At 35.7% G+C, this 14,336-nt stretch overlaps 1 protein-coding gene across 3 annotated transcripts in view; it reads right to left on the reverse strand.

Moving 5' to 3' along the window:
* The window catches only part of AP3B1 (adaptor related protein complex 3 subunit beta 1), a 156,644-nt gene that overhangs the window by 125,325 nt on the left and 16,983 nt on the right, over window positions 1-14,336 (reverse strand). For all 3 annotated transcript variants that reach the window (XM_060761621.2, XM_060761623.2, XM_060761622.2), the window contains exons 2-6: window positions 13,298-13,373; window positions 8,494-8,568; window positions 6,265-6,360; window positions 3,721-3,881; window positions 2,470-2,536 (exon numbers count right to left, since the gene is read on the reverse strand). In XM_060761621.2, the coding sequence (XP_060617604.2) occupies window positions 2,470-2,536; window positions 3,721-3,881; window positions 6,265-6,360; window positions 8,494-8,568; window positions 13,298-13,373 (475 nt within the window). The remainder of the gene's footprint in view (window positions 1-2,469; window positions 2,537-3,720; window positions 3,882-6,264; window positions 6,361-8,493; window positions 8,569-13,297; window positions 13,374-14,336) is intronic.

Consider the following 14,336-nt stretch of genomic DNA (forward strand, 5'->3'; position numbering starts at 1 on the left):
AAGAAAGATGCATTTACACCTACAGCTGGAGACCTTAAAGGCCCTTTCAACATCAGTGAACCCAGATGCTATAAAACAGGAAACCCTGTTTCTTTACTCAGTGTTACATCCTGTGTATAAAGATGTGAGAATTCCGCTTTGTTTTTATCTGAGAACCTAAAGAGTCCAAATACAACACATGGCCAGTCCCTCTGAAAGATCACTTTCAACCTGAATCGCCTCAAAAGCCCATATTTTCATCTGGAGGTTTGCACCAAATCTATTTAAGAGAATTTTATGGAACTCTACTTGATGAGCAGAATACAGTAATTATCAAATACCTGGCCATAATCATTCAGATATTAAAATTAATCAGGAGAGTGCTTTCCCTATCAAGCTGGTGTTTGGAAGCCAAACTGGTTACAGAATATATACTGTACTTCTTTCCCTGAGTGGGTCTATATGAGCTAACTAAAGAATCCGTAGACCTGCATCACTTTGTGAAGCCTTCATGAGTCTAACAGACACATAACCAGAATACCTATTACTGCTTACTAGAAGTGTGAAATTGTACAAAAGGCCTGCTATTTTGGGGTTCACTGTCGACTGACCCGTCATTCTGTTTGCCGGGAAGTTACTCAAATAGGGAGAGGTGTTGGCAAAGATTTGGCCCATTGACAACAATGGAAAACTTTAAAAGCTCAATCCTCAGTCATTTTAAGGCCTATCTGCATGAAACCTACCTCAGTTTTAGACCCTGTTTACAACTGCTGGCCTGCCAAGTTTCAAAACAATTCACCAATGTTTTTAGAAAACCGATTTTTTAGAATGATTTTAAATTTTAACCATAACATTTTTTTAAAGTAAGACAAATCGCAAGAGAGGGTTCAGGGAATTGGAGTTACCGGTTGTGTCCATTCCCAGCCAATCTGAGCATGGACACAACCAGACTTTTTATTGGTTGAGAGACAGAGAGAGAGGGAAAAAAACTTTGAACTCCCATCATGCTCCAAGAGGAACTAACGAGACTTTTCAATTCCTGCCCTATGCAAGTGCTGCTGGGAAAGCGAGTCCCAGGAGGGCCCTCTCTGGAGGAGGAGTCTAGGAAATTTTCCAAAAAAAAAATGAATATTACAAATCATTTTCATTCAAACTGTTTCAGGCCCAAGCCTACTGTTTTAAGTTACTTCCTTGGATTTTTGGCTTGAATCACCACCTTCTTGAAATGCTTCAGCTGTTGACTACTCACTGGAAGGGGTTTGAACTACAGGGTCCCTTGTGGTTCCTCCAACTCTATGATTCTATTAACCTTTTTCTACAAACTCTTATGACTGTACTAAATGTACAACAGATGCCACTTCAATAACTATTTGGATATATGAACTGAGCTTATTTCAAAGGTACTGCTTGAAGCTGTTATGGTCACCTTCCAACATTCACTGTTAAGGTTTTTTTTCCATTGAATTAGGCAAAGAGAAGGATCTGGTGATTTAGTTGATGTTCACAGATTCATATAATTTAGAATTTAATTCAATAATTTCAGTTCTGGCTCTAAGTCTTTTCAGGCCACAATTCCAAGGAAATAACTGAGATACTAAAGAATTCTGGAAAAAAGTGGTGAAAGAAACAAACAAAATGATTAGCAAAAAAATCAAGAAAAAACCAGAAATGTGCTTATTAGGAATATTTAGAAGTCATATTAGCACAGGAGATGAAGAAATTTGCCAGTATTGTTTTGTCGCTGCAAGATTAACAATAGCTAAAACATGGAAGGGGAAAAAAGAGTTAACTATAAAGGATTGGAGAGATAAATTAGTAGATTATATCCAAATGGCCAAACTGACAAATAGCAGCAGAGGAGGAAATAATGAAGCATTTGTTAAAAAATGGAGATTGGCAATTGGATATCTCGAAAAGAAGACAAAAGTAGATTTGAAGATCGCCATAAATGGGATTCAGTGAAAGAAAACATGTGGGATTGTTGTGGGTTAGTTATGTGATCCACACGGAGTGGTGTCGGAGGTCATGGGGGTTGGGTTCACGGGTGTGGGGTTAGAGGGACAATAAATGTTAATGTATTATAACTGTACCATCAAAGTTGATTTTTCATATGTTTAACAAGCACTGACTATATACTATTCTGTAAATTTGCATACTCTTTTGTATATTATTTTTTTCTTTTCTGGTTTTTTGTTTGTTTTCTATTTATTTTTGTTTTCCTCTGGTGTCGGTTTTGTTTTCTGTATGCACCATAAACCAATAAAAATATTTTTTTTAAAAAAGGAAATAACTGAGATACAATACATTCACTTGCCCACTATGCCAAAATGCTTTTTTTTCAAAAACACAAACATTGCGTAAATGTTTTGCAAAAACACAAACATAAAGCCTTACTGCTGCCTAAATATTCCTCTTCCCTGTTCACACTTAGGCTCAAAATTCCAGATAAAAAGTCATAATTTCATATTATAAAGCAGCTGAATTACTTACTGTGCTTTTATCTTTCAAAAGTTTTTCTATAACTTCAATTAAAGATTCTTTTTGCTCGGGATCAAGGCTAAAAAGTAAATGAAAGGAATCATATTATCTTAAAATATTTCAGATGTTTGCACACAAATATGTGGTACATGAAAATGCTAAAGAAACTAAATGAAAGTATGGGGGAAAAAGGAGTGAGGTTTTGGTGACCAACATGAACAGTCATTCTTGGATGCTCAGAGACACAACTCACAATTCTTTAAAAGTACTTCAAAAATTATAAAGAAAAATGGAGCATAAGTAAATACACTGGGAAACAATCTTTAGATTGTTTATCTGCAGGTATCTCAGACCGCCTCCTCTGATGCATTTTCTTTGAAGCTCACATTTTTTTCCTGAGCTCTGTCTCTAACTCAGTCCGAGACTTGGTGGGAATATCATCCAAATTCACTTCCACAGTCTAATGGGCAACTTCACCCTGTCATGGGTTGTCCAACGTCTAAAGCAGTGGTTTTCAACCTGTTGGTCTCCAGATGTTTTGGTCTACCACTCCCAGAAATCCCAGCCAGTTTACCAGCTGTTAGGATTTCTGGGAGTTGAAGGCCAAAACATCTGGGGACACACAGGTAGAGAACCACTGGTCTAAAGGATTGGGGATTGCTCCTCTGTGCCATCCAAAGAATGATGCAGAGCATGGGTGATTTTATCTGACTTTCCAAACAGAGTTTCAATGAAAGCTCATTGGGAAGAAATCTTGATGAAGGCATGGATTTGATACATAGCGAACAATGTTTTATCTGTGAAGGTTCAAGTGCTATTTTAACCAACTGAATATTTTGTCTATTTAGACTAAATGAGTAGCATTGTAAGTCCCATTGTTTTCAAATTTGATTCAAACCCAAATTATTTGTGTTAGAACATCACGCCAAACCAGAACAGACATTGAACTGCTGATTCATGATAATGGGAACCTTAATAGCAGCTGAACATCTAGTGAACACATGATAAAGAAGGCAAAGTTAAGAGAAGAGGAAAATGACATTTTAAAAAATGATTGCAATATAACACAGAGATTCTTTTACATGTACAGATTTAACTTACCTTCAACTATGTTAACACAGACCCTTCAGTCAAAGTCATTTTGCTGACTTTATACCCATTAACAGAAGGCAGTTAGCATAAGCTATAGCTAAACTTCATTATAATACACTCTACCGAGCATTAAATACACCTCTGCTATATTTATGGCTGTAGAGAGCATACCTGTAAAGCTTTTGGATTGCATGGGCGGCATTTTTTCTAACATAAGGTGATAAATCAGTGGATGCTTCTTTGATAGCAAGCATCATAATTGGAACAATAATTGGCACTCTGATACTGGATAAAACTCTCAATGCACTTGCGCGGATTAACTGGTTAGGATCCTAGAATGAAAATTAAGGAAGAGGAATCTTCAGAGAAATGCACTGTCAAGGTTACCTAAAGTATATTTGTCCATGTAAAAAGGAGAAACCTAAAAGAAAACATAACAGAAACAGCACCAGAGATGCCAAAACTAAAGACAACAGGGATTGTAAAAAATACATCACTAATATATGCAAAATATACAAATAGAATAACATATTCAAAATATATATAGTTCACACAATTGTATGTACAAAAAGAATATTCCAGATATCAATCTGACCAAGAAGATCTTCAAAATATGGAAAATATTTACACCAGCCTTTATGAAAGAAATCCTCCCATTCATTTTACCTTCCCTCTTCATGTAGCACTTATGTAAATTTACAATTCCTCTTGTCTTTGATTTTGGAATTTCTGATGCAATTTCAATTGTGTAATTCCTTACAAACACCTGACTTTTTGTTGTTTCCAAAACCTAAATAATGCCATACACGATTTCCATATCCAGCTGCCTAAACACTGTGTCCTAAAGAGTAACTAATCCACATTAGTCCAAAAGGCAAGAAGCTCAAGGCTGGACTTTTATATACTTCACTACCTCTGTAACAAGGTTGAAAATTACAATTACTTTAAAACTTTGTAGTCAAAGTGGTTACTGGCAAATCTAGGATTAATCACATTACATCTATATTAAAATCACTCAACCGGCCGCCAACTAGTTTCCAAGCAAGGTACAAAATGCTGATTGCCACCTTTAAAGCCCTCTATGGTTTGGGTTCAAGTTACATAAAAGATTGTCTTAACTTGTATAATCTCTTCTGTATACTCAAGACATCTGGGAACTTTGACTTCAGTCAGCCAGAACTAGATTGGCAGCTGTTACCAGATAACTTTTTCTTAATTTGTTCTCAGAATGCAATAGTAGATCTATCTAGAGAGTTTTAAATTATATGTAAATTTGTTTTAAATATGTATTCTCATTTAACTGGTATTACAGATATGCACATATATATGGTGGATAAAAATACTAATTATTACCACTATTTACTACCAGTACTACTACTATTATTAAAGACATCCCAAAATGTGCAGAAGTTCATGCAGGTGCATGTTACTTTGCCAATCTAGAAAGATACTGTCATCAGGAATATTTTGAACTATCAAAGATCAAACCTTACCAAAAGTATTATCATCATTTCCAAAAGAAATAGAGGAGTTGACACTTGTTCCATTCATGGCCAGAAAAGGACATATGTCCAGCCAAGGGGGAAAATGCCCAGCTCAATGTCATTTCTTGTTCTTGGCCCTTCTGTATTAGTAAATTGTTTATTATGATACAAATGGCATTTAGAATGTGACACGTTTGAACTTTTTTCATACTCTTTAAACTCTTTATTGTGTTTGCAAATTAGCATCACACTAAATCTAAACCTGTGCTTCAGTTTACAAGAAAGATGTATTCTCATACTTTATCATCTCAAACTTGTTAATGTCACTTAAAATCTCAAAACACTTCCGAACTGTGAGAAAATACCATGGGCTTTGATAACCCTATTTGTAGCAACTTGGCCCTTATTTCCCTTGCTCTATCTGTATATAAATACTTTTCATATCAGCAGTACACTAAGAACTCTTGCAAAATCCAGGAAGAACGAGCTGCTTATCTGTAGCTGTGGTTCTTCAAATGGTAACCTGTGGCCTTACACAAATGGGTTTTGCATCTTGGCAGACTCCCCTTTGGAAAATTCCTGAACTAAGTACCTTGGCAGGGACACCCTACCCCTTCTGGTTGCCACAACCTAAGGACATGTTAGAAATCTCCAGCTGCCCACTGGCCAACCAATCCACACTATTCTCCTTCTACCCCAGGATGTGGGAGACAGTACAGCACAAAGCATTCCCTGGAAACAGGGCATGAAGGGAAAACATGGCATGGCTTAGCTGGGTAGTCAGAGCTTTCTAGCATTCCCTTAGGCCATAGCAACCAGATGCATTGGAATTTTCCTCCCTGCAACCGCACCCCCCACGTCAAAATTTTTGACCAAGTGAGTGCTCCCTGAGAATAACTCAGTGGATGCTAAGGATGCGTTCTTAGCCCCCTTTCCTTATTCACTATTTGTATGCAAATACGGATAGTCCGAAAAAACCCAAGGATTTGGGGTAAGGAAGACTAAACATGTAATGACAATCATAAAGGTTGACATCATGAAATATTATGGTAATCAAAAGTGAGATATTCCCCCTGGGGAGACAGGGTGAGTTATAAATAAAGTATTATTATTATTGTCATGACTATTATTATTATTATTATTATTATTATTTTCTTTTTCCCTAAACACTACTTTTAGTTTTGTAATGACAAACAATTTTGAGGAAGTCCTGCTAATTATATTTACTTACTTTCAGAGCACGCTGAAAGGTGCTAATTGACAGAAGGGCCAGGTCCTGCTGCTCCTCTGCATAGCGCATGAGGTAAACATATACAAGTTTTTTAATCTGAAAAGAAAAACACATTCAGGACAGAATACAGTTATTTAACATCATTTATCCTTCATACCCGCATACAAACTTGTGAAAGAAAAACTTGCATTAAAAACTATTTTTGAAAAATTTTGTAACAAAGTGTATTTCTGAGAAATCATAATCTGTATAGGAGAAGACCTACCAGCTCCCAAACAGTTTAATATTTGCTATATCTTAAAGGTATGTTTGAGACAAGTTCTAAACAAAGCCTTTGTATATTACACTAAGCATAGACAAAAAACTGTTCTGACTGACCACACGGGTATATAATGGAAACTCTGAAAAACCTTTAACTGCAGCTGTGCTGTAATTATTGTTACTATCAGAAGAAAGATTTTTCTGCCCATTCTGCCAAAAAGCAAGATATTAAATCACAGAAGGTTATGAGGCAGTAAATTATTTGTTGTTCTACTATGAACAAGCAGCAATCAACATTGACAACAAGAGGCCTGTGTAGTGAATGACTGCAGGTGTGCAGAGAAAGCCTCCTTTCCTTGAAACCACTCTGAGACTAGAGGCAGGAGTACTTCAGCTTCGTGACTGCACCATTCTTTTATCATTTACCTTCATTCAATGTTACAAGCACTCCTCCCTTTAAAACTAATAATAACAGGGCCACATTAGAGTTGAGGAACACAGGCAGATCTGTTTAATTAGATTATCAATACACGTATATCAAACTTCATGAGTTATTGACTAAACCTTTGATTATTTCTGTTCTACACCACCAATTGCTTACTAGGTCACTTTTCTGCATTTTTTTGATATAAGGCACGTAACAAAGTCCAGGGCAATGTGCTCTTATGAAATGAATTTTGAAACGACTTTGTAACAAAAATATATTTACCATGGAGATCTTTTGAAATCTTTTGTGGTCTTGTGACATACTCTCTAGAGAAAGTCTTTAAATGTCATTCTAAGCAGGAATACTACCCATAACATATATGACGAAAGCACATTCAAATACCCACCCTAATACTACACTGGCCGAGTACACAGAATTAGGTTCACAGCATTCACAAGACCTGAATCTCAGCCACATAATTTTTCAGCTGCCAAAATGCTATCTAACTAACCTTAAAGACATGTTATCTCCCATTTAAATAACAACTTTATTGTGCCCTGAAACAGTAGTTCTCAACCTATGGGTCCCCAGGTGTTTTGGCCTGCAACTCCCAGAAATCCCAGCCAGTTTACCAGCTGCTGGGATTTCTGGTAGCTGAAGGCCAAAGCATCTGGGGACCCACAGGTTGAGAACCACTGCCCTAGAACAAGGTATTAAGAGAAATTAAACTATTATATTGCTAATACTAAGTAGATCTGACCTGCCTGAAATATTCTGAGTTAGGTTTAAATTATGCTTTCTCTTTCTTCCCAAAAATGGGACTCTGGGCACCTTCACGGCAAAGAATGGAGCAGTCTGACTCATTTCACTCAATGAACACAGAATGTTGGTTTAAGCCACTGTGTTACACTCACTTATCAGGACAAAGTTACACACAGTTCCTACCCAAGTGAAGTTAAAGTATACATAATAAATTGATTTTCTTTGGGATAAATAAAAGCAGTAGACTGATCTACTGAAACTTGAAGCAAGTGAAACATTACAGGATGTTATAAATATAGGGCTAACAAATCACTATGAGACTATTGTGGAAAACACTCGTGTCTTTCTTTTCATATTCTTGTAGTTCCACAGATCCAACCCTACATTAAAAATAAATTCAGTTCATAACTAACAGAAATACCTCAACTAGCATGTAGTTCATCAAGGTAAGGCAAAATTCAATGCCAACATACATTTAGAAAAAAATTGTGATAACTAAACACTAACATATAACTATAAATTAAATATTAAAACCATTAAACATAAGACATAAACAACATTTAAACATTAAGACAAAGCATTAAAAACATCCTAGTATAAATATTAAAATCACATGATTCAAATTATAAAAAACCTTATATTTCATTACATCTTCATTATTTCTATGAGTGCTTAATTGGAATAAAAACTGGAATGAACTTTAAAAAGTAATTTTGTGGGATGGATCCAGAAGTTTTAAAAGACATACTTATAAATAAAAATTATATTTATTATCATACCTCAATATTTTTACTTGCAACATTCTTCACTACAGCCGGAAACAATTCTGATGCATTTTTCCCTCTGGCAATCATCTTGAAATACAAAATGAAATATATTTTTATGGATGACATGCTCTTTTCAAGTGTAACCACTACAGAGTATATGCTATCCCTATAACCTTTTGATTTTCAAATTATTTAAAGCCATTAAGAATGGTGTGTTGGTTTGAGCTTTGGACTTCGACTTCGAAGATCACGGTTCAATTCCTGCTCAGCCATGGACACACATTGGGTGACCTTGGATGGACACATACTCTGAGCCCCAGAAAATCTTGTGAGAGGTTTGCCTTAGGGTGGAAATAAGTCAGAAACATCTTGAAGGCACATAACAACAACATTAAGAACGCCCTTTCAAAAACCACTATGAATATGCTATATAGCTATATTAACGATAATCCTAAAGTCCAACTTTTTGCAAAGAAATAACTTTTAAATTGCAGATACGTATTTACAGAAGTATTTTTGTTGTCACTGGGCATACATAAATAAGAAGCCAACCAGAACAATAATTAATCTTCCATTTAAAATGTCATACTCAACCCCCTTGTCAGTTTTTTCAGTCTTTATAAGGATATAAATATCCAGCCAGCTATGCTGATTTCAATATCAATATCACAAATTCCTCACTAATGGTTATAATTAGACTGTAAGATGTAATGCTATCACATATGAAAAAAAATCAGGAACATTTAATATATGACACATCATCCTTTTATTAGAATAGTGGATATTTGAAATATCACAAAATTTAAAATATATCATGGAATTTCGCCTATGTATATTGCATTATTTAACTGACCAACCATAATAGCTGCAGTGTACCATGTAAATATGTATTTAGGATCTTTTTAAAGTGTATTTTGTCTCATTAAGTCATAATGATCAGTGTAAATCCTCCTTTGTTCATGGCTCATTAGCCCTAGAGAACATAATGGGTCTTTCAAAGACTAAGATATCATTTCAATTTAGAGGTTTCAACAGCCTATGTGTTACGAGCTTCTGTCTTGTATACTGTACAGAGGGAGGTAACAGATTTCAAGAGCACATAAGTTTCTTCGCTAACCTGTTGCAGTTCACAATAAGGCACATCGGTTATTGTATAGCCACTTTTTACATATTGCACTTTGCAAACAGCAATATAGATCTACAACCTGTTATAAATTGAGTACGGAATCTTTACTTGAGTCTGGTGCTTAGTATTTTACCTCACGTGTTCTCTTTAGTAGTTTATTTAAATCATGGACATACAATTCATTGTTTTCTTTCAGAATCTAGCAAGAAAAGATGCCTGAAGTCAATGAGTTTGCATCATATTTGCATTACAGAAAGACAGAAGACAGACATTAATACAAGGTCTCTACTTTTAAAATAAAGTGAGTTCTCGTGTAAAGATCTAAAACTTTACTAAAGCAGTGGCTGAAAAATGGCCATTAACACATACACTGTCAAAAAATATATTAAACTAGCTTTCAAAGCCCAGTGATTTCTTCATTAGGCAAGGAAGGCTAAAAAGAATGGACAGGAAAAACAGAGAGAGCATGTTAAGAGTAACAGATGTGCATATTCCTTGAGATGTTACTGAGTTTGGATTTATAGTAGGTTTAGTAAGTAAAGGACACAATTTCTGTGTAGAAGAAGGAATTAAAGCAAGTGTTCCCTGTCATGCAAGCAACATTACCTGAAATTCCCTCCTCCACCCTATCATTAAAGCCAAGAGAGCCTCGCCCGTTATTTTGCCTGGCAACTCTAGTCTATGTAGACAGAAAGGGTGTATATCCCAGGGCTGTAAGGTCACTTGGAACAAAAGTAATGATATTTCCTTCTCCATTGGCAACAAGAAAGCAACCCCTTTTGAGAAATGGGTTTGAAAGCCAACATCATACACGTCATAGCTTTGATTGGTTTACTAAGGATAATTCCACAATATATACACTTTGACAATGTGGATAACTTTCCAGAACTTGGAAAGACATAGTAAATCCTGAAATCCACTAGATTCACTGGAGCTATACTACCACTACAGTTTTTATCAAAAATTTCATTCAACAACTTCAGTGGCGACACTATGTTACAGTATCTTTTTGTTGGTTCTCTATGGTGTAACATACAGCCCTCTCAACCTAAGATGGGTCACAGAGCACACCAAAACCTTTGTAAACACCCCAAAGAAGTAAATATGCTAAAAGATAAGATCCTAAACTCAAAGCGGTCCTCCAGGAAAGCAAATATGTCTCCTGGAAGCTGGGGAAAGCCAAGAGCTCCCCATCTTACATCTCCTCACAGAATCAATCTCAAAGTTTGCATGCATAACTTCTAGTTGTCTATAAAGTGATTGACTCCATAAAGATTCAGAATGGCTCTCCAGTTCTTTTTTTCCAATGCTACCAAGAAAAGCATAGAGTAAGAGCTCAAAAATGTCTCCTGAAAGGAAACTAGCTCTATGGTCCTTGTCTAAAATAGATGTTCTACTGCACAATCCACCTGAGAGTGCTTTTCTGCAGATACTGTACTGTAAGACTTAAGCGGGCGTGTCCATTGCACTCTAATGCTGGCTCACCTGTGAACTCTCTCATATAGCCTTTCCCACACAGTGTATCACGCAATTCTCATTCATCACCTCTATAGCACTATAGCTCCAATAAGACTAAACTCTATGCCCTCAGAGAGACTGATAGCATGATCTGCCTGCACATCCCAAAAGTGCCTATACCATCATGCACATCACCACAGACTTTTAATCAGAGAAGAATTCAGAAAAGCTGAGACTGACTGCCCCTATCAGGGTAGTACTGCTCAGCAGTCCCTCAAAACCCCTTACCTAACTTAGCTGGAGCACAAATCCCTTTCTGCAGCTGTGGGAAGGCCAAGTAACAAAGTGAAAACCTCCCTTTGAAGCACAATGGAAGAGCCTCCATTGTGCTTCAGGAAAATGTGAAAGTTACTCACAAATCGCAGTATCTGCCACAAAAGGGCCTGTTCTTTATGTCTTACTCAAATGTATGAGTGTGCACTTGTGCCATAGCAGCCTAAAAAGGTTTCCATGAAGCAACCAAATTTTCTCCTCCTCAGAATTAAAAACTGTATCCAATCTGATGGTATAAATTTTAATCCCACACTCAGTGTACTGAATGGGCTCTACAAATCCCATGTCATTAGGGAATGTGGAGACAGCTGCAAAGTTGCATCCAGAGGCATCAACCCTTGGAGTGATTGTCAACAAAGCACAGTAAGATAAAAATGCAAAGAAAAGCAGAAGCAATTACAGAAAGATAACGAAAGTTCCTTTCAAAAGAAGAAACAAATAAAACCTGGAACCTGTCAGAATTTGGAATATTCCACAATTATATATCTGCTGCAGAAAAGGAAGGCAAACTGATCAGGAATACAGAAGTCACATTCTAAAAACATGGATTCATCTAAGAACGCACAAAGAGTGCAATATTGGATGCCTCGCCTTACAGCTCTTTAGTTTTTTAATATGCTGGGAACTTTGTGACACTGTGATTAAAAGCCTTACATTCCAGGGCTATATCCTGTTATGTTGTTTAATTTTGAATAAAATAATAATGATTTGCATAACTAGTTTTTAATAAACCGGAAACTAACACAGTGATATTGTTATTGTTGATGCTACTGCTGCTACGTATCTTCAAATCACTTCTGACTCATCGTAACCCCAAGGCGAACCTATCAGAATGTCTCTTGGCACAATTAGTTAGGGGGGATGCCATTGCTGAGAATGTGATTTATCAAAGGTTACTCAGTGGGTTTCCGTGACTAAGAAGGGATTCAAATTCTGGGTTCACAGAGTGCAAGTCCAATGCTCAAATTATTAAACCATGCTGGCTCACATACACAGTGAAACAGATTTTTCACAAAAATAATCTATTCACTAAGTATATCATTGACAGATAATATAGCAGATTGTTTATCTCAATTAACTTTACTACATATAAATTTTGAACATCCTAATACCCTGTAAGTAAGTAAACTGCAATAGGAGAATCTACAAAGTCATTTCCACTTCTTGGTTCAATTTCAGATTGATAAAAATCTGATTCAGAACTATTCACACATTTTGCTGAAGGATTCTCTTTCTGCAGGCAAAGAAAACAACAAAACATAAATTCGTTACAAATTTTATAAAACAGTAGAGGCTCTAAATTGAAACTTTCTATAGAAAGTAAGCACTGGAAAATCTTCCACCCCAATTCTTGTGAGAAATGATATTTTGGGTTCACATTTCTTGAAGAACAGCACTTCATGTTACACTACATTTATAATTCAAGAGAATTTTCAGAAATTGTGTATCATACAGCTGGGCTGAAGGAAGTTGGAGATCTGATATTCTCGGGGGGTTTGGGTGTGCTAAACTAATTCTTGATTCCAGTTTATGATCAAATAAAAACTACCGTGATATTGCAATCTGTAGTATATAAAATATTGGGGGAAAACATTTCAAACAACTTCAGAAGTGCAATTAGCATGATATTCACGATATCCAAAACTAGGGTCATCAAGCTACACAAGTGTATATCAACTCATGCATCTCTGAACTAATACAATTCATTGTGTGAACGAAACCATATCAACAACATAAACATTTGATATTTTCATGAATAAATTAACACTGACAAAAATAATCAAACATATACTTTTATTTAAGTCAATCATTACTTTAAAATGTAACACTTTAAAACAAAACCTGGCAACTTAATATAAAGTTGTAACACAGTTAGCGCTTTCAGTCTTACAGACGTACCCCAACAACTCTCTTCATTGCATCCAGCTTCGCTGAATCTTTATTGCTTTCCAACATTTGCTTCAGATCTTCATTTCTATGAAAGAATGAAAGAAAACTATAGCATAAATCAACTGTACCACAATCTTGCAATTATTTAATAAGGGCCCCAACATGCCTCATTATTGCATTCCTTTCCATAGTGCTGGTATTTCTCCAAAGGAAAGGGTCTGATAGAAATTAGACCTTTTCCTTTGTATACAATTTAATTAAAAATTAAAAATTAAATTGTATACAAAACCATATATAAAGAGTAATAAAATGTTAAGTTAGCATGTTTCTTAATGTTTACTCAAAAAGGTTGCATAATGTTTAGGCTTATGAATACTTGGTGACAGAAACTAAACAAACTGTCAATGATTCATATACAACAAATACACATATATAATCTGGCAACTCTAAAGGAGTAATAAATGTGAAGGTTGGTGGGGTATGAATCTTTTCATTGGAGGAAAATTAATAACCATTGGTGTAAAAATGCCAACAGTGTTAGGAGAACCAAAACTATCTACCATCTTCATTAGTGGCAAATAATGAATTGTAATCCAGCCCTCTTTATGCTGTAATTCTTCCTATCAGTCACAGCCAAGCACACTGGTGTATAAATCTCATAATAGTAAAGAAAAGTATTTCTTGCTTTTACTATCCATAACTATAGATATAATGTTGCTTTGGTTACAGCGACATTAATTTATCTTCTTCCAATGAAAAGATTCATGCCCAATGGACCTTCACATCTCTGTTGTGATTTTTGTGTTACAAAACTGTATAGGCTTAGATTTATACACGTGGATCATTGACTATTTGTGTGGAAACCAACTTTATACATTGATTTAAAATATATGCATATATAATTTTACTTTTTACTTTAATTTTACTTTTGGTTTTTTATTTATGAGTTTTGGGAGTCATTTACCTCCTCTTCTCTCTCTCTTATAATGTTCCATAGACCCCAAATCGCCTCAAACTTTCATATTTAGACCAATAAAAGATTCAAGTT

The sequence above is a fragment of the Anolis sagrei genome, chromosome 2 (assembly GCF_037176765.1).
Source record: "Anolis sagrei isolate rAnoSag1 chromosome 2, rAnoSag1.mat, whole genome shotgun sequence".
NCBI classification, from domain to species: Eukaryota; Metazoa; Chordata; class Lepidosauria; order Squamata; family Dactyloidae; genus Anolis; species Anolis sagrei.